A 21014-nucleotide genomic window follows, 5' to 3' on the forward strand; every position below is an offset into this window, starting at 1 on the left:
TCAAACCTAAAATCTTACATGATAATCCACCTATCACTTATCAACTTAACTAAGTCTGTGGGGGTAAGATGAAGTAATCATGAACTATAACATAATATTATTAGAGTTGATAAAGTTGAAGTGTTATGTTATAATACTTATGTTTTTGGTAGCAAAAGACGAATACGTTCGTCCTCAGCGTCTCTGTCAATCCATCCCAGGGCCAACACGGAGGAGATAAATTACGGACGATTACTAGTCTTTGGAATAGTGACTAACACATAAGGGAGATATTTACCTCGACTTTGTCAAGATTCGAACCTCAGACTTCATGATAGTAACACCTCACGTGCTAGCCATTAGACTCATTCGAGGAGGTATTATAAGACTTATGTTTTTGCAATTGCTAGGTGAAGTCTAAAAAAATAAATGAAACTAAAAATGGATGGAGTGCTATTTTGATAATAAATAAAAAAGGATTGGATTTTTTTTTTTATGATTTCAATAAAGGTGTTTTTTAATTATTTTTGGCCAATACTTTTGTAATTGTTATAGTCATATGGAATAAGGATAGTTTTGAGATGAGAAATAAGATGGAGTGTTATTCTGATTTTATTTGAATGGGAACACCTTTTAATTTTATATAAAATTAAAATAATACTTTTAAAGTCATTTTAACCGAAACTAATAACAAAACTACAATACGAGAAATAAACTTTAAAAAAAACAAATAAAATATTCTTTAAAATAATTTTCACCTTAATATAAATTTTTATTGAAATAAATTACATAATAAACAATCCATTTTCCGCTACCGTTGATTCCGGTCACGGTCACCTTCCCCACTTTAAATCCCGGTTACCATAACCACCCTTCCTTCCGGACCATGGAACCGTCCCGTGGATTCGCCGCCGATCTCGATCCCATCGCCTCTTGATCCCTTTTACCGCCTCCCGATCCGACCCCCGTAGAGGCTTGCCGCCTTCTCCTTCAGCGGCGACCGTCCGGGCTGCCCGTTGGCGTATTCGTGACGGAAGCGTCCGTCTAGGAACGTGGATATGGGGGATCTCGAAGGTGAGGGAGGCGGTGGCGATGAGGATGTGATGTCCACAAAGGAGGAGGATGCGCCGAGCAACGGCCTCTCTGAGAAGGCGAATGAAGTGGAAGCCAAGCCCGATGATGGAAACATTCGGGAGGCAGAGTCGTCGCTCCAGGAAGGGCTCTCGCTCAATTACGAGGTTCGGTCCCTATCGCCTTCTTGTTCGAGTTCCTAATTTGTTCGTTGCTCCTGTTCTATGTAGAACTTTTATTGTGCATAGACCTCGTGTTGTCTCCCTGCTTGGATTTCGTAGAGTGGCCCCTTTTGCTGTAATCTACCAATATCGAGGCATTGTCTCTTGCAATGGCGTTATCTTTTTCTCAAATGGACGTTGTTAGGTTTCGGAATCGCTACGCAAATTTTTCCGATAACGTTTATGAAGCATTTTTGAACTTCATAGAAATCAAAACGATGTGACTAGTGAAAAATAAAAATTGAATATTTGATTCTTGTAATAGCTCCTGTGCGGTATCTCAATCTATTTGGTTTTCCTTTAATTTTGTTGAACTCTAAGATATGATTGGTTTCCGATTCTTGCATAGAATTTCTTGGTAGCACAGTGAAACTTTTGTTAGGAAAATAATTGTTTTTGACAACCTAAATGCTCGATGATGGTTGTTTGGCTTTTGGACTTTGATTTACAGATAACAATTAAATTACAATGTGATGTTAGATCTGCCTGATGCCATTGAGTATTATGGAATGACCGTCTGTATGATGCATGCTTCACCTTTTTATCAGATAATTAGGCTTCATCACTTAAATTTGTTTGTCCATTGCATGATAAAGGAAGCAAGAGCACTCCTTGGAAGACTTGAATATCAAAGAGGTAATATTGAATCTGCTGTTCGGGTATTCGATGGAATAGACCTTCAAGCTGCTATTCAGCGATTACAAAGTTCCAGCGATGAGAAGCCTCCTTCAAAGAGGAATAGATCACATGATGAATCTGTACATATGCCATCGCAACATGCTGCTAGTCTTGTACTTGAAGCCATCTATCTGAAGTCCATGTCATTACGTAAACTAGGCAAAGCTGCTGGTACGATCTTCTTTTCATCATTTATGATTTGTGCAGATTGCATAAGGCTCTCTAAACATTGACCACTTGGACTTCCTTTTTTAACTCTCTTTATGTTAGATTTGTCGTCTAAGTTTCTGATACTTTCTAACCCTGAATCTTGAGTTACAAAGAGGTTGCCTTTCATCTTGCAGAAGCTGCTCAGGAATGTAGCAGCATCCTTGATGCTGTGGAAAAAATGTTCCAACCTGGCATACCAGATTTTTCAGTTGAGCAGAAGTTACAGGAAACTGTTAGTAGGGCAGTTGAGCTACTTCCAGAGCTCTATAAGCAAGCTGGGTGCTATCAGGAAGCTTTTGCTTCATACCGTCGTGCACTCCTAAGTCAATGGAATCTTGATGATGATTGCAGTGCAAGGATTCAGAAAAGATTCGCTGTTCTTTTATTGTATGGTGGAGTGGAGGCTAATCCACCTAATTTGGCTTCCCAAGTTGATGGTGCATTTGTTCCAAAAAATAATTTGGAAGAGGCTATTTTACTTCTAATGCTAGTGTTAAGAAAATGGTATCTGGGCAAGATCCAGTGGGATCCATCAGTAATTGAACATCTTTCTTTTGCACTCTCTCTATGTGGCCAAACTTCTGTACTTGCTAGACACATTGAAGAGGTCATGCCTGGAATATATCCACGGTGTGATAGGTGGTACAGATTAGCCCTTTGCTATAGTGCTTCAGGTGAAAGTCTTTCTGCATTGAACTTATTAAGGAAGTCATTAAACAAAGATGAAAGTCCTAATGATATCATGGTGTTGCTATTGGCTGCTATGATCTGTAGTAAGCGCCATTCTCTTTCTTCTGAAGGAGTAGAATACGCACAGAGAGCTATAGAAAATGCTCGAGTTGGAGATGAGCATCTAAAAAGTATAGGTCTTCGTTTTCTAGGTATTTGTCTTGGAAAACAAGCTAAGACTGCTTCCTCAGATCATGAAAGGTCTAGATTGCAAAGTGAAGCGTTGAAATCATTAGATGAAGCAATGTCTAATGACCGCCATAACCCAGATATCCTTTTTGATCTAGGACTCGAATATGCTGAGCAACGAAATACTAGTTGTGCACTTCGATGTGCAAAAGAATATATTGATGCAACTGGTGGATCAATATCCAAAGGATGGAAATTGCTTGCTCTGGTTTTATCTGCTCAGCAACGTTACTCTGAGGCTGAAATTGTAACAGATGCAGCTCTTGATGAGACTGCTAAATGGGAACAAGGACCATTATTGAGACTCAAGGCAAAGTTAAAAGTCGTTCAGTCCTTACCTGTGGATGCAGTTGAAGCATACCGCTTGCTTCTCGGGCTTGTTCAGGCCCAAAGAAAGGCTTCTGTATCTTTCAATAATAGGACAGAGGTTTTCTTTACCTTCATTCTATCATGAAATTACTCATATTCTACATTTTTTTGCTTGCTCTTCTTGTTGCTTTAAAATGATGATTTTGCATGTGATGACAAGAATAACAATTGCATTTGTACAACTTGTAACTAAGAAGCTGGAAACCTTGATCTGGATAACAGTTGGTAAAGTTTAGGAAAGAAGTGGAAGAATGACCTTGTCATGATTTCAAGGTGCTGGTCAGTATCAATCAACATGACTGCAACTATTGTGAGCTCATTACTGATCGGTACCTAAATCCTAATGCTAATATTGTGGTGGCATGAGTAAATGCTGTTGTGCCACTTGTGCCGACATAGTTTCAGTGGTATTGATATGTAGACTGCTATTCTCTTCCAACGACTCTTCATTTAATTTTGTTTATTAATCATGGGGAGGAGATTAGACATTATAAAAATAGAGTCAAGTGAAAGAAGGGAAGCACCACCACCGACAACAAAGAGAAGTAACTCCAAAGTCGAAGAAATCTAGATGCATCTATATTTTATACCTACATTTGTTATAGTTTCAATTATGTTAGTGCAAGTTGAACTCCTAATGGTTAACCAAGATATATTTATAGACATGTGGCAAAATCAATTTTAATATTAGATGTTGTTGGAGTATTTAGTTGGGTCTTGGAAAAATATTGACTGATTTCACGAGGATGGTACAAGAACCAATAATCTGATTTGATCTCTAATCATGTTAGCACACTTTAAAGCATGTTGAGTGTCAACATGGCATGGTATTGAAACTGTACCTCTTAGCTGAAGACAAAACTTTGGCATAGATACTTTAAACCTTAAGGGGGTGTTTGGTTGATGAGTTTGAGAATGAAGGAATGGAATGATAGTAAAAGATAATGTTTGGATTGTGGGGTTGGGAATGACAATTTGGGAATGATTTCTAGATTTATGGGAATCAACCAAACCCATATAACTAGGTGGGTTTCATTTCCATTCCCATTCCCATTCTACCTTACTATCAAACCCATATCCATAGTCATTCTCATCATTTAACCAAATGCCACCTAAATCTTAAACCTTGTTCTTTGTTGTAATGAACCTTTTTGAAGTATCAGAATATATTTACAGAGTGAAGATTTCACCAACAAAGTAACACAGGAAATGAAATTGATGTCAGCTTGTCCTGTTAGTATATCTAATGATGGATTCTCAGATTAATTTCTATCAGCATCCTTATTGTTAAGTAGTGTGCATATTAGGCATCCAGAGAATGCAGCACAGGATCTTTTTTATGCTCCCTTTTCTTCTTTGCTCAAATAAAGATAAACTTAGGCCATAACACAATTCTAGGATGTGTTAGCTCATTGTTCGTGGCACATGTGCTTCTACTTTCAAGTCACAGTATGTTGTTAAAATTTGCTAGGATTCACACAACAAAATCATAATCCAAGTTGGCTTGATGCAAAAAGTGATAAAGGAAAATATGCTACACAGCAGAACTGCAGTATCCTCACAACAAAAGCATCCAATGCTGCTATTGGATATTAATTTAAAGTTATAGCTAATTTTGGATGCATTGAAGCTTGAAGTTGGCAACTCATTTATCACAGTATTCTTCTTTAACACACCCTCTGCGTTCATGTTTTTGCATTCGATCATTAATAAGTACTAAGTAAAAAAATCTACTAAATACACATACCTGTCAGTGCAAGTATTTCTACATCATTCACAGGATGAGCCTGAGAGAAATTAAGGATCATATGCTAACTTTTTAGTGCCCTTTGCTTAATGCAATTATTTTATCTTTCAGTGCTGGAAGAAACAAAGTTGCTGATGTATGTTAATTATGATACATGATATGTTGTATTGATGAAATTTCATTAGATAGCTAATAGGTTAATAGCTTGGTTGGGTGGATATATAGGTCTGTAGTATATAATTTATAATATAAATGGTTTCCTTTTATTGTATGTTTTGTTTGGATCCAAGTCTCTGTGTGTATATATTCTATCTTTAAATTCTGACTTTTCTTTCAGCTTGAGGATGGCAAAGTCAGCGAGTTTGAAGTTTGGCAAGGTCTTGCCAATCTGTATTCGAGCCTCTCCCACTGGAAAGATGCTGAGATATGCTTGGATAAAGCTAGGGAAATGAAACCCTTTTCTGCTTCTATTCTACATGCTCAAGGTATTGAAGACCATATTTGTATTGGTTGGTTTCCTTTTGAGCTGCTTAATACTTTATGTTATATTCACAGAGCAGTATTTCTAGCATTACGAAGAAATATTTTTTATTTCATTATATTCCGGATATCCAAAAGGTTTACAATTTCTCTTGAGATTTGTGGCTCTCAAGAGACTATATCCTCTAGTAACAAGGTTATTCACTTCTAAATTTGGTGGTACACAAAAAATGCCTCTTATTTCCAACTGTAGAATATTGTAAAATATTATTGCTTCCTTATATATGTATATATGTTTCTATTTTAATTATTTTTTCCCTTTTCTTAAATGATTGATAAGTTGTCTTTCCTTATTTTCTAAATGTGGTATCAACTACAAGCAAGGTTATACAATATTATTATTGTGAGTTAATACAATTTTAATTTCAAACATGGTATCAAAGTCAATCCTAGCCATTTCTCCAAACCCTTATTGTCTCTCCTGTCGTAAGCATTAACCGTAGCTTCTTCTTTCATTGTCTTTTGACCATCATCCATAAAAGTTTGTATAGTATCTTCTGGTCCCCTCGGTCTAGTGGCTAGCACATGAAGTGCTACCACCATGAGGTATGGGGTTCGAATCTCGGCATAGTCGAGGTAAATGTCTCTCTTATGTGGCAGTCACTATTCCAAAGACTAGTAGCCACCTGTGATTTATCTCCTCCGTGTTAGCCCTGAGATGGGTTGGCGGGGGCACTGGGGGTGAGCGTAATCGCCTTTTGCCACCATTGTATAGTATCTTCTGATCGTTGTCTCTACTCTCTACTCTCTACTCTCTACTGGTCGTTCATGCAACCTGTGTTGTCCATACAATGCATTCTGTCTATACACAGTGAAATTCAGAATGACTACAGAAAAACTTAGTTCCTCCTCCACAACATCTGACGTTGCCTCTCATTAAAATTCTATCGTTTCCAACCTTAGTGGAATATGACATGACCATCAAATCTTCATTACATGACAAACTCAATGGGAACAATTATCTCCAATGGTCCCAATCAGTGATGATGTTCATATGTGACAAAGGCAGAAAAGGATGATTATTTATCTAGGGAAGCAGCCCCTCCAAAGGTAGACGGCTCGCGATTCAGAAGTTTAAAATCATTATGTCATGGTTAATTAATTCCATGAATCATTAGGAGAAAATTTTCTCCTATATGGAACAATAAGAGAAATCTTAGAAGTAGTGAGGGAGACTTATTCAAATGAGGAAAATACCTCAAAATTGCTCAAAATAGAAAGGATTCTACATGATTTGCGACAAGAAGATTTGATGGTGAACCTAATATTTTAACACTCTCACACTATTGGCAGCAAGTTGATATGTGCAAAGAATATTTATGGAATTGCCAGAGTTAAGTAGGTTTATTGAAAAGAAAATAGTGTACAAATTTTTATTCGTGCTCAATGGAAATCTTGATGAAGTTTGAGGAACAATTCAGGGGATAAGGCCATAACTCAACGTTAGAGAAGATTTTTTAGATGCCCAGAGAGAAGAAAACATGAAAAAGATGATATTGGGTACTTTAGTCACCACACCTCAAGTGGAAAATTTGCCCTAGCTGCTTGTGTGCCTCAAAATCAAGACACTGACAATTGACAGAGGAGGGAACATCCATATTGTAAACATTGCAGCAAGCTTGGTCACATCAAGGAAATATGTTGGAAGATTCATGAGAAACCAATGGATTGCAAGTCCTCGCACCCACAAAAATGAGGTAACACTGCAATCAGAGATGAAAATTTTGTGCTTGTTGGGTCCAATCCTTTTGGCAAAGAAGAGTTGGAGATTTAAAAGTAATTAATCAAGCAATCATAAGCAACTGATTCTACTTTGACAATTAGGACCAAATCTTTAATGCAAAAGGTAATTCTACAAGTGTCTATAAATTGAATTTATGAATTGTAGATTCATGAGTTCTAGCCCACTTGATTGGAGATAGAGAGACTAACAAATTTTCAACCCATGCTAGAACATAACAGCTAGTATAACAGATGGATTGCTCTCTAAAGTAGTTATGACTAAAACAGTAAAAATTTCAAGAGACCTAACACTCAACTAAATGATGTTCTTTTAGTGCCTCAATTAAACTGCAATTTACTATCAGTTAGGATTCACTCAAAATCACTATTGTGTCATTAAATTTTTTCTAAATGTTGTTAATTTCAGGTCTTGAACTCGGAAAATATGATTGACAATGCTAAAGAATACTCGAGGTTCTATCTACTTGAGACAAATGATTCTCCTTTCCATAATATCACTTATTTAGTAAGTCAAAATCTAGTTTTTATTTTTCCAGAAGAGGACAATGCTATTATGTTATAGCACTTAGGTTAGGACATCCAAATATATCTCAAGAACCTTTTTCCATCTCTTTCCAATAATAAAAATCCAAATGAGTTTCAATGTGAAATTTGTCAACTCCCAAAACATGTCCGAAATTGAAGAACCCCCATGTCACATCCTTCTTAAAACACACCCAACCACATCTCATATCTTCTATCCCTATCAAGTTATTCAGTTGCTCCACTTTTGTCCATCTCCATATCTAACATGGGGAAAACTTGATCCTAGAGCCATTAAGTGTATCTTCTTAGGATATTCTTTTCGTAAAAAAGGGTACAAATGTTATTCTCCAATTGCAAGAAAATTCTATAGCTCCATGAGTGTTCCTGTATTACCTCAAATATGACATTCAAGGAGAGAATAGTTTCACACAAGAATATCAATTTTGAAGATCAATACAAGGATTAGTCACCTAGATATTCTCTGCACTTTATCAAATTCGGTCAATACCTAGATAGAAATTGTCCCTACTCACCCAGATGAACCCATGGTTCCATACCTTGACTCACCTGCAGAAATGCCTAAACTTCCAAATACACTTCTTCTTCTCCAACTGTTAGCCTTTGTTCCCCAACACTAATCAATCGAAGCGTTCTATAGACTGCAATGATTCTTCACAATTAAATATAGAGAATATGGAAATGTCGATTGATTCAAGGCTTGACTAGTTGCAAAAGATTCACACAATCTTATAGAATCGATTACGAAGAAACTTTCGCTCTTGTAGCCAAATTGAACACAGTTCGAGTCCTTCTGTCTCTGACTGTAAATCTACACTGGGCACTTCATCAATTAGATATAAAATGCTTTTCTCAATAGAGACCTAGTGAAAAGAGTTTACATGAGCATTCCTCCTGTATTTGAGTCACAAGCCACAATCAATAATGTTTGTAGGTTGAAACAATTATTATCTGGACTCAAACAATCCACAAGAGATACACTCAAGAGCTTACTAGCCAAAGAATTCAAAATCAAAGATTTGAGAAGTCTTAGGTACTTTCATGGAATGAAAAATCATAGTCTCTCAACAAAAATATATTTTGGACCTTCTGAAAGAAACTCAAATGCTTGGATGCTAGCTAGAAGAGACTCGCATGGATTCAACAATCAAATTAGGAATCAAAGAGGATTATGGACCACCTGATAAAAGCAATATCAGAAACATGTGGGCAAACTCATGTACTTATCACACAAGACCCTTCATTGACTACTCAATTAATATAGTGAGTCTATTCATGAACAATCCAAATGAAGGACATATGGAGGCAGTCTATAGGATCCTGAGATATTTAAAACTAAGACCAGAAAATATTTCTATTTTGAGAAATCAACAGATAAAAGCATTAAGATATGCAGTGATGTGGATTGGATATGATTATTAGTAGATCGAAGATCAACTTCTAGCTAGTGTACATATGTATAGGGAAAATTAGATAAATTGTGTAGCAAAAAATAGTCCATTGTGTCAAGAAGCGGTTCAGAAATTTATGCGAAGGGATGTGACTACGAAGATTTTAAAGGAGTTAAGGATCATTGTTGACGAACATATGCAGATGTTCTATGACAATCAATCGGCTATCAATATCGTAAAGAACCCAGTGCATCGTGATAAAATGAAGCACATGTAGATTGATCATCACTACACAAAGGAAAAGATCAAACAGGGAAGAATCAAGTCACTGCATCTGCCAACTAGTCTTTAGATAGTAGACAGTGACATCCTCACTAAGGCTCTACCAAGGAAGAACTTTGAAGATTCAAACTCCAAGCTAGGTTTAATCAACATTTACAACCCAGCTTGGGGGAGTGTAGAATATTCTACAATATTCTTACTTCCTTATATATATATATATATATATTCCTATTTTCTTTATTCTTTTTTTTTCAAGGAGATTTGATAAGGTTTCTTTATTTTTAAAATGTGGTATCATCTATAAATATGGTTGTACGATATTATTTTTGTGAGTTAGGTCAAATTTAATTTCCGATAACAACTTTTGTTAAGCTCTCATAGGAATAGGGCAATAGAAGATATCAACATATGGAATGTGCCAATAGCTCTGTGGTCCAAATACAGGTAGTTCCTTGTAGAACCTTAACTCCATGAACTGCTCCCAATAGGCATGTATTGCATTGTGACTCACACCTTGTGTTCAATCCACCTGATGTCTCATTCGTACTTTCTAGTTTGTTTCATTCGACATTCGATTAACTTGGAGAAACTTGAAATGTTAGTTTAGTGGTCTAATTTCAGCATCAAAATGTGCAGGCATCGACTTAACTAGATGTCTGTATAGTTATAGAATTTATAGAAATTTTTTTGTTGCATTGAATCCACAAAACACAGATTTGACCATCTTTCGAGTTTCTAAAGTATGTCATTTTGCTATCTATAATTCATCAGGTCGTATTCTTGAATTGTGTCAAGAGACCAACCAAGGAGCATTGGGTACTTACTGCAAGGCCCTCTCAGCTGAGCTTGACCATGTGCCATGTAAAGTATCAATCGGTGCTCTACTGGCCAAAAAAGGCTCAAAATCTTTGCCTGTCGCTAGAAGCTTTCTTTCTGCAGCCCTAAGGCTCGAACCAACAAATCAGTCGGCATGGTATCATTTGGGCTTGATCCACAAGGAGGAAGGTCGTCTGAGTGATGCAGCAGACTGTTTCCAGGCGGCGTCATTGTTAGAAGAATCAGATCCTATAGAGAGTTTCAGTTCTATTACTTAACTAACCAAAGACAAGGTTTGTTACGTTTCCTTTTCTTTTACCTTTCACCATCTGAGTACATAGCTTCATTCAATGGATCTCTCTTGTACATTGTATTTATAGAGATCAGTCTTTGTCGACTTCTTGTTCTTCTTGGCTTTCTTTCTCATAGTGCAATATTGGTTCTTGCTGCTTTGGCAGCTTATATATCCTTATTTGAGTGATCCTTCAGTGTCTGCCCCAAAAATATATATCCATAGAGAGAGAGAGAGCCCCTTTTCTTGGTTTGCCTACTTATTAAATCTGGAGCACAACATATGCACATTTAGAAGTCACTTTCAGAATATTCGACCCTATAGAAATTTGATTTGTGTCCCAATACTTGATTTTATTTTGCATTAGTTAATTAAAGCAAATAAAGGCATCCTTCCTATATTTGTTGATGAACACTAGAATTTCGATTCCAAATTATGGATGCCAACACCAATAATTATTATATATCCTTTGATTTATTTGGCTAAACGAACCGGTCATTATAACTAAATTTGAATTCGAAAGGTAACTCAAGTTTACTTGATTCAAAGAATCCGATATCAACAAACTCAAAAGTAATAAAACCTACAAATAACATGTATCAAATGTATCTCTCCTCCTCTCTCTCTCTATCAAAGCTCGGAGATGACCTCCTCCGGTGACAACTTTCCGAGCATCATCTGCATCACCTTCACATGTACCTGCAGGCACACAATGTAGTTAGCCGCCTCACGGAACAGCCCTTCTACTCCTATTGCCTCACCATTTGGCACCACCCCTTCAGTGTCCTTATCCTCCTCCCAATCCCACCCTCCCTGCTCCCCTGGCCCACCATTCGCAGATCACTTGCCTCACCGACGTCCACTTCCTATCGCTCTCCGCCTCTCCCCCATCGCAAGCAAAAAAACAGAGGCTTCTCCATGGAAGATTATATAAAAGAAGCGAAGCATGTTCTACTAAGGTAGCAGCACATGGATGCACATGAGCTTCCATGCACGCTGTGGCTAAGTTGGATGAATGTGATAGCCTCATAGCCCTTAGTTTAGGCTTTGCCGCCCTGTATAGAGGACCCTTCGGTTGGTCTGAAATTTCAGGATGCATAACATGCTTAGCTAACCACACCTTTCTTCATATTTCCGCTATTAATTTCTTAAACCGACCGAACGAACGAACTTACTTTACCACATTAGATGTGGAGATAATCTCTATTCAAAGAGCACGAATGACAAAGTATACTTTTAATAGCGTCGTTATATGGATTCAAACTCTTGACCTTTGCCCTTTGGCCAGAAGCCTTTTCGGTTGGTTCAACATTTTAGGATGCATAACATGCTAGTTAACCGCACCTTTCTTCCTGTTTCCGTTATTAATTTCTTTAACCGAACCGAACGAACAAACAAACTTGATCACATTAGATGCGGAGATTATCTCTATTCAAAGAGTACGAATGTCATGAAATGATGTTGAGTATAGCTTTCTCTATTGGTTGGATTGGACTAAACTTTCGATTCCTAGTTTACATTTTGAAATTTGAACTAGTCACTTTATCTTTAGGGCCATGGTTGTCTAACTGAATCCATTACAAAATGAGGCTTGATAGGAACATGGCCACTTGGACAACAACGTGACATAGAATTAGATGCTTGAACCATAACTTCTCGCGCAAAGAGAATATGACCTTGATCGGGAATGACAAGATCGAGAATTATTTTCCTTTCTAAACAAACCTCTCGAAGAAGAGACGAGTCTCTGTTGGTCGAGACATTTGCCACTTCAAGCATGCCCAGATACGGTGCATTAGTTGTGAGAGATCGTTTTGCAATCATCTTTTGAGGCCTTAATAAAGGTCAACTAAACGATTGGCATAAGAAAATTCTCATTCTTCTCAAAAACATGTTCATTCGTGCTCCATTGTATTTAGATATATCGAACATCTATGTCGGGAACATGTAACATTGGAACAAGGTTAATTTCACCTGAATACACTCTCACTATGCACCCAGTTCATTTGACCAACTAGACCAAATGTTTCATTGTATCGGGCTACATTGAACCGCAAACCTCAACATCAATATTTTAAACACATCATATCGACTCGGGGTTCTTAGTCGATTGATTGAACCATCAAGTCTCCTTCTTCTCGACTGTGAGACTTCTTCAACCAGAACCATTTGGTTGTTGCCATGTGCAGTGCAAGCCACAAAGGAATCATGGCAATGGATTTGTGTGCGCTGTTAGAGCTCTTTGGATCAGTTATGTTTAAGCCAGTCAATTAATTATGTTGTTTATGATTAAGAGAGAGATTAGACGCATATATACCAAGCTAAACAGATTTTAACTGTGTTAAACTTGATTATTTACTTTTGAGTTTGTTCGACTTTGCTTATTAAAAATTCAATCGAGCACGGCGAACAAATGTTGTTGTATTTATAAATTAGTTAAACATTTATCAAATTTATGAAATTTATATTTCTTTTAACATATTATAAATAAATATTATATCATATAATTTTTATATGTTTAAATTAAAAAATTTATACCATGCAATTAGGGCAAATTGAGGGAGTCGCATGAATCAGACAAACTATACAATTCTAGCAATCCGAACAGTCTAAACGAATGGATGGGGCAAGTCGTGTGACCCGATCTAATAGGACAGGATGAACGAGATGACGAGAAACTTTTGATGCTGCTATGAACTCCGAGAATTACTGCAACTATACGAGTACGATATTTGAATGAACAGAATGCCTAGAGGATATGTTGTTTATATGCCAATTTATCCACATTCGTATGACTATAAACACTTTATCGGATAGAAATAAAGGTGAAAGAGTTCTGTTCTGTAGGTAATCGTTGTCGAGGCAGGCTGTCATAAGATCTATCCATGCCGCATCCGAATGCATCCTATCCATCAAGCCCGTACGACCGCAGGAGCTTTTTCGCTATGAGTACAAGGATAGCAATAGCCAGTCCAATGGCAGCAAAAGTAAACATGCGGTCATCGATAGATGGCTTCTGAACTCTAGAGTCATGTTCCGCAGGCTGCTCATTCAGCAATGTAGCTGGTGCTCTTCTCGTCAGCCTTACTCCCGCACTGAAGCTGAGTCTTACTGAACCAGCTGCAGCATTAACATGCACCTCGCGAACATCCTCCACTGCCCCGTCAGGTTCTGGAGCATGGGGTTCCTGAGTTGGAGCTGCAACATCAGAGCTAATAGGAACTTCATGCGTGTCTTCGAAAGACGAGCCTTCACCAAATGTGTCTTCGATCAACTGAGGAACAGGTGGAACTTTGGCGAGCAAGTATTGGTGAATCTGTCAACACACAAGTATCGCTAACATTAGATCAAGTACTGATGCCTACAATAAAAAGGAAACGAGATGCTCGAAGTTACTTCATCTATGAGTTTTTGCCTCTCTGGATTACCAAATCTTGGAGCTTCTTCACGCGACTTGATTGCTAGCGTTTTCCTTTCTACCTTGGTGTAGTCTAGTGATCCTAATGCCCCATCAGGATTTGTTGGCATGAAGGCAATCAATGCTAGCAATGCCGTCCGAACTGAAACCCGCAAATTTATTCAATTAATATCTGACCGAAAAATGTGGCACAATTGACATATTATGAATTGGCATGCCTACTTAGACAAACATAATATAAGTGTGAGCTATGTTAATCGGAATTTAGTACGAGTATCCTACATTTGTATAGTGTGACTGTGGATCAAAGTGCGTTACAAAAATGGTTTAACAAGTAATTAATGAGATATGTGCACACTCAAAGTGCCAAGGTAGAATGTGGCATTCTGATATGGGTACAATAGGGATAATTGAGGAGTCCAATTATCAAGGATTGTGCTATATCGAAAAGATGCGATATGCAAAACTCTTCCAAAAATTTACAGAATAACTTTAAGATGATGATTCTTTATTAGCAGTAAGATTTTAACGCCACACTGCCAAATTCGTCAAAAAATAGCAACCAGAAAGACCCCTCTTGCTTGACCAGCAAAGCGATCATTAACATATTGATTCAGGAGTAAATTGCTACTAACATTAAATTCAAATTTCCAACCTTTTGAGCAAACATGGATAGCATATTCACTTGAGCATTGCCCAATTCAATAGATTAAAGTTTCATACTGTGACTTGATATTCACAACATGATTATGACATTTTAAGAGTCATATCAACCATAATCCATACTGATGAATTGCACTATAGTTTAACTTAAATATAAAAGGCGGATCACAAACAAACTTAGTCATCAAACTCCATTGAAGAGTTAAACAGCTGAAATTCAGGAATGTAGCTTTTACATTTTGTTATAGACAAGCAAATGACAAATACCATACTAAAAATTCAAGGAAATTACTATAGCACTGTGCTTGAGTAGTTTACTAACCCAAAATTAAGACTAGACTATGAAAAATTTGTGCTGCACTACGTTGTTGACTAGTGCGATGAGCTTGGTAGAAATAAACTGAGAGTTATTTTTATAGGACCTAAAGTTAGCAACATGGGTTTCATGTTTTTAATCACACAAAAAGATTATCTCTAAAGAGTGCTATGAGGAAAACTCTTCCAAAAATTTATCCAATAATAATAAGTTATGATTTTTGTTTCTTGGTGCAAGAATTTTAACCTCTTGGAATACAAGTTATTCCTGCACTCTGCATGATCCATGACCAAAATAGAGCCCAGCAGTGGTAAAGAAATCATTCACAAACTCAAGTGCAAATTGCTACTGACACTAAATTTGAACCTCCAAGCTTTTGAAAAATATTGCATATTTAGTGAGTCATTGCTCAATTTAACAGAAAATTTTCATACTATGACTTTGGCATCAAGAGTGTGATTATGACAGTTACATCGCACATTTCCCATATTGATGTAAAATGCTAGACAACACGAATGCTACAAATTAGCTTAATTTAAAAAAACAAAAAAACAAGAAACAGTTTCAAAAGAACTTAGTCAAACAGGATAACTATCATCACTCAAACTCCACTTATGAGTTAAATTCGTGAATGCCACCACTTTTTTTGTCATAGGGCAACAAAATGCCAAATAACATACTGAAAACTGAAGGAAATTACTTTGGCACCAGGCTCGTGTAATCTACTAACCCAAAATTAAGAGTAGATTATGAAAAAATGGTGAAGCACTTAGGGTTATAGACGAACAGAATGTTCATAACCAAGTTGGAAGATGGCTTAAGTAGGAGCTTGTTTAATGATTGTTCTCTATAAATACCAATTTTTATCCAAAAATAGAAGCATGATTCAATAGAATTTAATTTGCCATAACATTGCTAAAATTATCTTAATCATCGCTAAACGAAAACATGGTCTATCTATGATTCATGCAAAGTCCAATAGCAAGCTTCTATGAGAACTGACAAACAAAAAACCAAAAATCTAACTGCTACACATGTGATGAATGATGATAGATTTAGAAAGAAAAAAAATCATATACCAATGGTTGTCTAAATTATTGACGGTTCATTATAATACAATTAAAAATACCAAACAGACATGATTAACTAACTAAACACGTAACATAATGCAACATATGGAGGCATATCGAGCTCACCACTCCATGAAGGTTGCCAGTGTTCAGGATGATGATTTGATATGCTTAAGCATATCTTCGTCTGTGTTTCAAATCGACCATTTGGCTGGTATATAAAAAGGGGACTCAATCAATTGGAAAAAGGATAGTACAAAAAATGCATAAAGATTCTCATCATAGATCATGTGAAGAATAATCTTACTGTAAGCAACATGAAAGAAGGAGGCTTAAAAGGGTAATCCGCGGGTAGCTGGATCCTTCCATGATAAATCCCACCCTCAAACTCTGAATCACGAGGGCCAAGTATAGCAAACTGCCACTCAAAAATATTTTCCTAGTAACAGATTGAAAACGAAAAAGATGAGAAAAACTAAAGATGCCTATGAGATATACCACATTCAAGTACTCCAATAAGCTCTTAATCATAGAAACTTGCAATTTAAATACACATAAATCTAAGCCTTTTACAATAACAAGTAAATTCCTTACATTCTGCAATTAGTATTCAATCAAAGAACCATTTTTTTAAAATAAAATGCAGAAATCATCCCAAAATCTAAAGGGGGAAAAGATGCTAGAAGGAAAGGAAATGCAAGATAACGAATCATCCCCAAATCAATGGAGTGATTTCACTGTTAATCCGGATCAGATCACCCAAAATCAAAGCATCGGAGACGAAATCTCGAAAGTTGTATTATTGGGTAGATAAGGCAGAGATCTAATGCCTCTGAACCACGTCAAGAAGAGCAGTGAATGCAAGGGTAGGGATAGGGTTAGGGTTAGTATTGCGAATTGGAGTGATCACCTCAACCGGCAGGCTCATGAACTCATCGGAAGGGTTGGTACGAAGCTCCTTCAACTCCTGCAGGATCCGCTTCACCGCAGGGTTCTTGCAGTTGTACTTATCCTCCGCCATGCCCACCGGAAAAATGTAGTTGGCGAATCAACGTCGCGCCTCTGGCTGTAACGATCGCCGGCGTCGCGACTCCGCGGAGCGAATGAAGCGGAGGGCTGAAATAGGGCTGACCACGGATTTTCCTGGCTCCTGTCCGTCCGGATCCACTCGCTGGAATGGACACGTGGTGCAACTTAATCCGCTTGATTTCGCAAGATGGAGTTATCTCTTCGGAGATATTTTTTCCCCATTTTGGGAAAATTCCTTTTCCCTATTAAATTAATAAGTGGCAAGAATTAAATTAAATACTATAAGCCCCACCGATTTTAGTTACCACTTTTGGAAAAAAATATAAGGTTTAAAACGAATCTCAAATGTACATCAAAACTCCATCACATATTTTATCCTAAAATTATTTTTATTTTTAAAATCATTATAATCAATTCTGAATCTCCGTCCATTACTTATTAGTGGGATGAGATGTTCATCTTACCAATGAATTTGTAGAGTTTTTTTTAATCTAGAATATTTTGGAGAATCTGATCTATATCTATTACAATATAATAAAATATAATATTTGACTTAAATCAAAATTATTATACATATAATACTATTATATTAAAATATTTTTTTTACTAATTTAATTAAAATCATTTAAACTTCATTAAAATTATTTTAATTTTTTTATATTAATTATTTAGTAGTTACTACTATATTATAATAATTAATACAATACTATTACATTTATCAACAGCTTAGGTAATTGTTACGATAATATAGGAAGGTAAGTTATGAGATCAAATCTTCTGTCCACATATTTTTATATCTTCGTGTTTCATCGTAGATCAGACAAGTTAAATTATATTTCAAGGATATAGTGCACATCACAGGATCATTTAACCCGTCCGATCGACAATGAAACATGGGGAGATAAGAATATGGGAATAGGGAATTTGATTTTCTGCTACAGTTGCCATAATAACTAATACAAAATTATAGTATAAAAAAATAAGTAATTTTAAACAAGTTAAAATAATCTTTTATATAATTTAAGTAATTTTGAGTAAATTAATAAAAAATATTTTAATATATTAATGTTCTCTATATAATAATTTTAATTAGAATAAAATATTATATTTTATCTAGTTATGGATAATTATTATACATTATATTAGTGGTAGTTATTACCATAGCTCTCCAAGTAAAGATATTCTTACATTTTTATTTTTCTAAAAATATATATACATTTTCATGCGAAATGAGTATTCATTACATTCGTGATAATTTACAGAATCTATTTATGTCATTTCCTTATTGAAGGATTATAAAATTATCAAATAGTTTTTTCTAAATTGTTTTATGATTTAAGAAATGTGACAAATAAATATCATTATTGCTAGCGATTTCCTAAGCATATAAAAATTAAAGTTTTTATGCCTAACGTACATTTTGTTTTAAAAAATATTTTAAAATAAATTTTAAATTCGTATCAAATATACATCAATATGCTTGCTATATAGTTCACATATGTCATTTTTTCATTCACTATTCTAAAAATTAGCAGTCGATGATTTACCTCATTCATATTAGTTCTGAGATGAATTGATAGGGACATTGGGGGTTCACTTTTTTGCTACCACATATGCCATTTTTTCATGATTTCAAAAGTTTGATCAAAGAAGATATTTAAAGTTGTAAAACTTTCAATTGTCATATTTGTTTTCCATTGTATTTTTCCTGTCAATCACTGACCGCTAGTGAGATTTAAAGAACAATATAGTAATGTTTGATTTCAAGAATAAGACATTATAATATTACATTTCAAAAATCAATATTACTATACAGGGACGGATCCAGTCGGGAGGAACACTTAATATTATGAAGTTTTACCGATGAAGATAGAGGATATCGTCTTTTGTTCCATGTAAAAAAATACCTCTTCATTCTTGAATTTTTGGATCCGCCGTTTTATATATATATATATATATATATATATATATATATATATATACTAGTTTTCAAAATAAAGTACAGTTGTATTTATTTTAAGATTTATACATCATTATAAATATTATTTTTATAAATTATTTAATAGCCTTAAATATTTTAAATTTTATATTAAAAAAATATAGATCCGATAAATTTTATATTTAATGTTGCACTTGAGTTTGTAAATAATATTTTTATTAGAATTTGAGACTAAGGCTCTGTTTACTTGGGAGAGTGGAAAGTAAAATTAAGAAAAAGTTTTCACGGTGGAAAAGTTTCCATCGTTTACTTCATTAAAATTTTCCGAAGGAAAAGTAATGTAATCCATCCGCGGATAATTTTAGAGCCAAAATCAATCACCTCAAAATAGGACGGAAAGTAACGGATGGAAAAAAAATAACGCATGTACCCCTTTTGCATTCACAAAATTACACCATATATAAAAAAAATGACGCATGTACCATTTTTAACTCACAAAATTACACTATGTACCCAAAAAAATGACGCATGCACCCTTTTTTATTTACAAAATTACATCATAAGTATTCACCTTCCTCTATCAAGATAAATAAGTGTGCAAAGGAAAAGATTTCTTCACCCTTTCTTTTCTCTTCCTCCAAAGACAACTTTCTATCGTTGATTCCTTTCCTCATCCATCCTCTAGAGTAAACATAGCCTAAAAGATACGGATACCCAATGATCTTAAAAATATTCAGGTTCGTGTCTAATATTGCTATAAATCTTAGATTCGTATTAAATATATACCATCTCACCTTGGATAATTTTTTGAGTTTGGAAACATTTTTCTTTTCTTTTTTTATTTTGAATCTATTGAGATAATCACACTTTTACACAAAAAATATCTAGCTATCATTAATAAACTAAAAATGCATTCAATTGCTACTTAACTAAAAATAGTTTAGGTGCCTCCGCATGTGTTATGCGTAAAGTAGTAAAAGAATAAAAAAAGAAATTGAGATGACTATTCTGAAAATTTATTTTTAGTAGCGATGGAGTTAAGAATTATAATCTAGCTTTAGTGAAATTTAATTTAGGGATTTAGGACGGATTGATTAATGATAAAAATTACATATAAAAAAAGGGACCCTGACTAATTGTGAGATTTGAAAACCCTAAATAATTGCATTAAATCCATGTAGACTAACTCTTTTCTCTGTCCTTGTTTGAGTATACATAAATTATATTTTAAATTTATCTAATAATGACTTAGAGAAAAAATTGTCTACGTCTAAATTGGATGAAGTTCGCACATCTAAATTATAAAAGAAATAATATAGTAGGTAAAGATCTTTTAAAAAAATAATGAGTTCTTATTCTATAAAATCGTAAGACACATGAAAACTAATAATAAATTCAATAATCTCTAACATTACAATATTTTTAAATATATTTTGCTAAAAATCTATTGGATCATTTTATGTTTGTCTTATCATTAACAGATTCTAAAATTACAAAAAATATTTTATTTAAAGTGTAATTTAATTTTAAATTTTGAAAATAAATGTGTGTTAGTTTAGGGCATTTCCAACTGAGATTTATTTCAGTTTTTTTTTCTCATTTTATTTTGTGGTATCAAAAATAAAAGCCACGAGAAAAAGTCAAAAACCCGAGTTGCTCTTATCAAGATGGGCTCATTGGGCTGACCTCAGCCCATCCGTACTGTCAAACCGGCCAGACACGCCTAATCGTACGGTTCGGAAAAAAAATATAATTATCATTAATAATTTAATAATCATA

General features: G+C 35.2%; 2 protein-coding genes across 2 annotated transcripts; one reads left to right on the plus strand and one right to left on the minus strand.

Moving 5' to 3' along the window:
* The first annotated feature begins 838 nt into the window (after positions 1–838).
* On the plus strand, positions 839–10989 carry LOC121976166 (protein NPG1-like). Its single transcript, XM_042528201.1, has 5 exons — positions 839–1217; positions 1868–2120; positions 2294–3504; positions 5531–5678; positions 10464–10989. Exons 1-5 carry the CDS (start codon positions 1038–1040, stop codon positions 10784–10786), a joined length of 2115 nt encoding a protein of 704 aa, XP_042384135.1. The 5' UTR covers positions 839–1037; the 3' UTR covers positions 10787–10989.
* Positions 10990–13506: 2517 nt separating this feature from the next.
* LOC121976167 (ubiquitin-conjugating enzyme E2 32-like) lies at positions 13507–17385 on the minus strand. Its single transcript, XM_042528202.1, has 5 exons — positions 17178–17385; positions 16575–16706; positions 16394–16478; positions 14197–14360; positions 13507–14116 (listed from the first exon to the last, which is right to left on the minus strand). Exons 1-5 carry the CDS (start codon positions 17286–17288, stop codon positions 13706–13708), a joined length of 903 nt encoding a protein of 300 aa, XP_042384136.1. The 5' UTR covers positions 17289–17385; the 3' UTR covers positions 13507–13705.
* Between the last annotated feature and the right edge of the window lie 3629 nt (positions 17386–21014).

Source organism: Zingiber officinale, chromosome 4B, assembly GCF_018446385.1.
Source record: "Zingiber officinale cultivar Zhangliang chromosome 4B, Zo_v1.1, whole genome shotgun sequence".
Lineage (NCBI taxonomy): Eukaryota > Viridiplantae > Streptophyta > Magnoliopsida > Zingiberales > Zingiberaceae > Zingiber > Zingiber officinale.

What these genes read in the sequence shown, in the direction of transcription:
- LOC121976166 (XM_042528201.1), top strand. Translation starts at nt 1,038, where the DNA reads ATGGGGGATCTCGAAGGTGAGGGAGGCGGTGGCGATGAGGATGTGATG. An exon ending in GGCTCTCGCTCAATTACGAG is followed by an intron (nt 1,218 to 1,867) that starts GTTCGGTCCCTA and finishes TGCATGATAAAG; the next exon opens with GAAGCAAGAGCACTCCTTGG. An exon ending in CTTTCAATAATAGGACAGAG is followed by an intron (nt 3,505 to 5,530) that starts GTTTTCTTTACC and finishes CTTTTCTTTCAG; the next exon opens with CTTGAGGATGGCAAAGTCAG.
- LOC121976167 (XM_042528202.1), bottom strand. Translation starts at nt 17,288, where the DNA reads ATGGCGGAGGATAAGTACAACTGCAAGAACCCTGCGGTGAAGCGGATC. An exon ending in CTGGCAACCTTCATGGAGTG is followed by an intron (nt 14,361 to 16,393) that starts GTGAGCTCGATA and finishes TGCGGGTTTCAG; the next exon opens with TTCGGACGGCATTGCTAGCA. An exon ending in GGCAAAAACTCATAGATGAA is followed by an intron (nt 14,117 to 14,196) that starts GTAACTTCGAGC and finishes GTGTGTTGACAG; the next exon opens with ATTCACCAATACTTGCTCGC.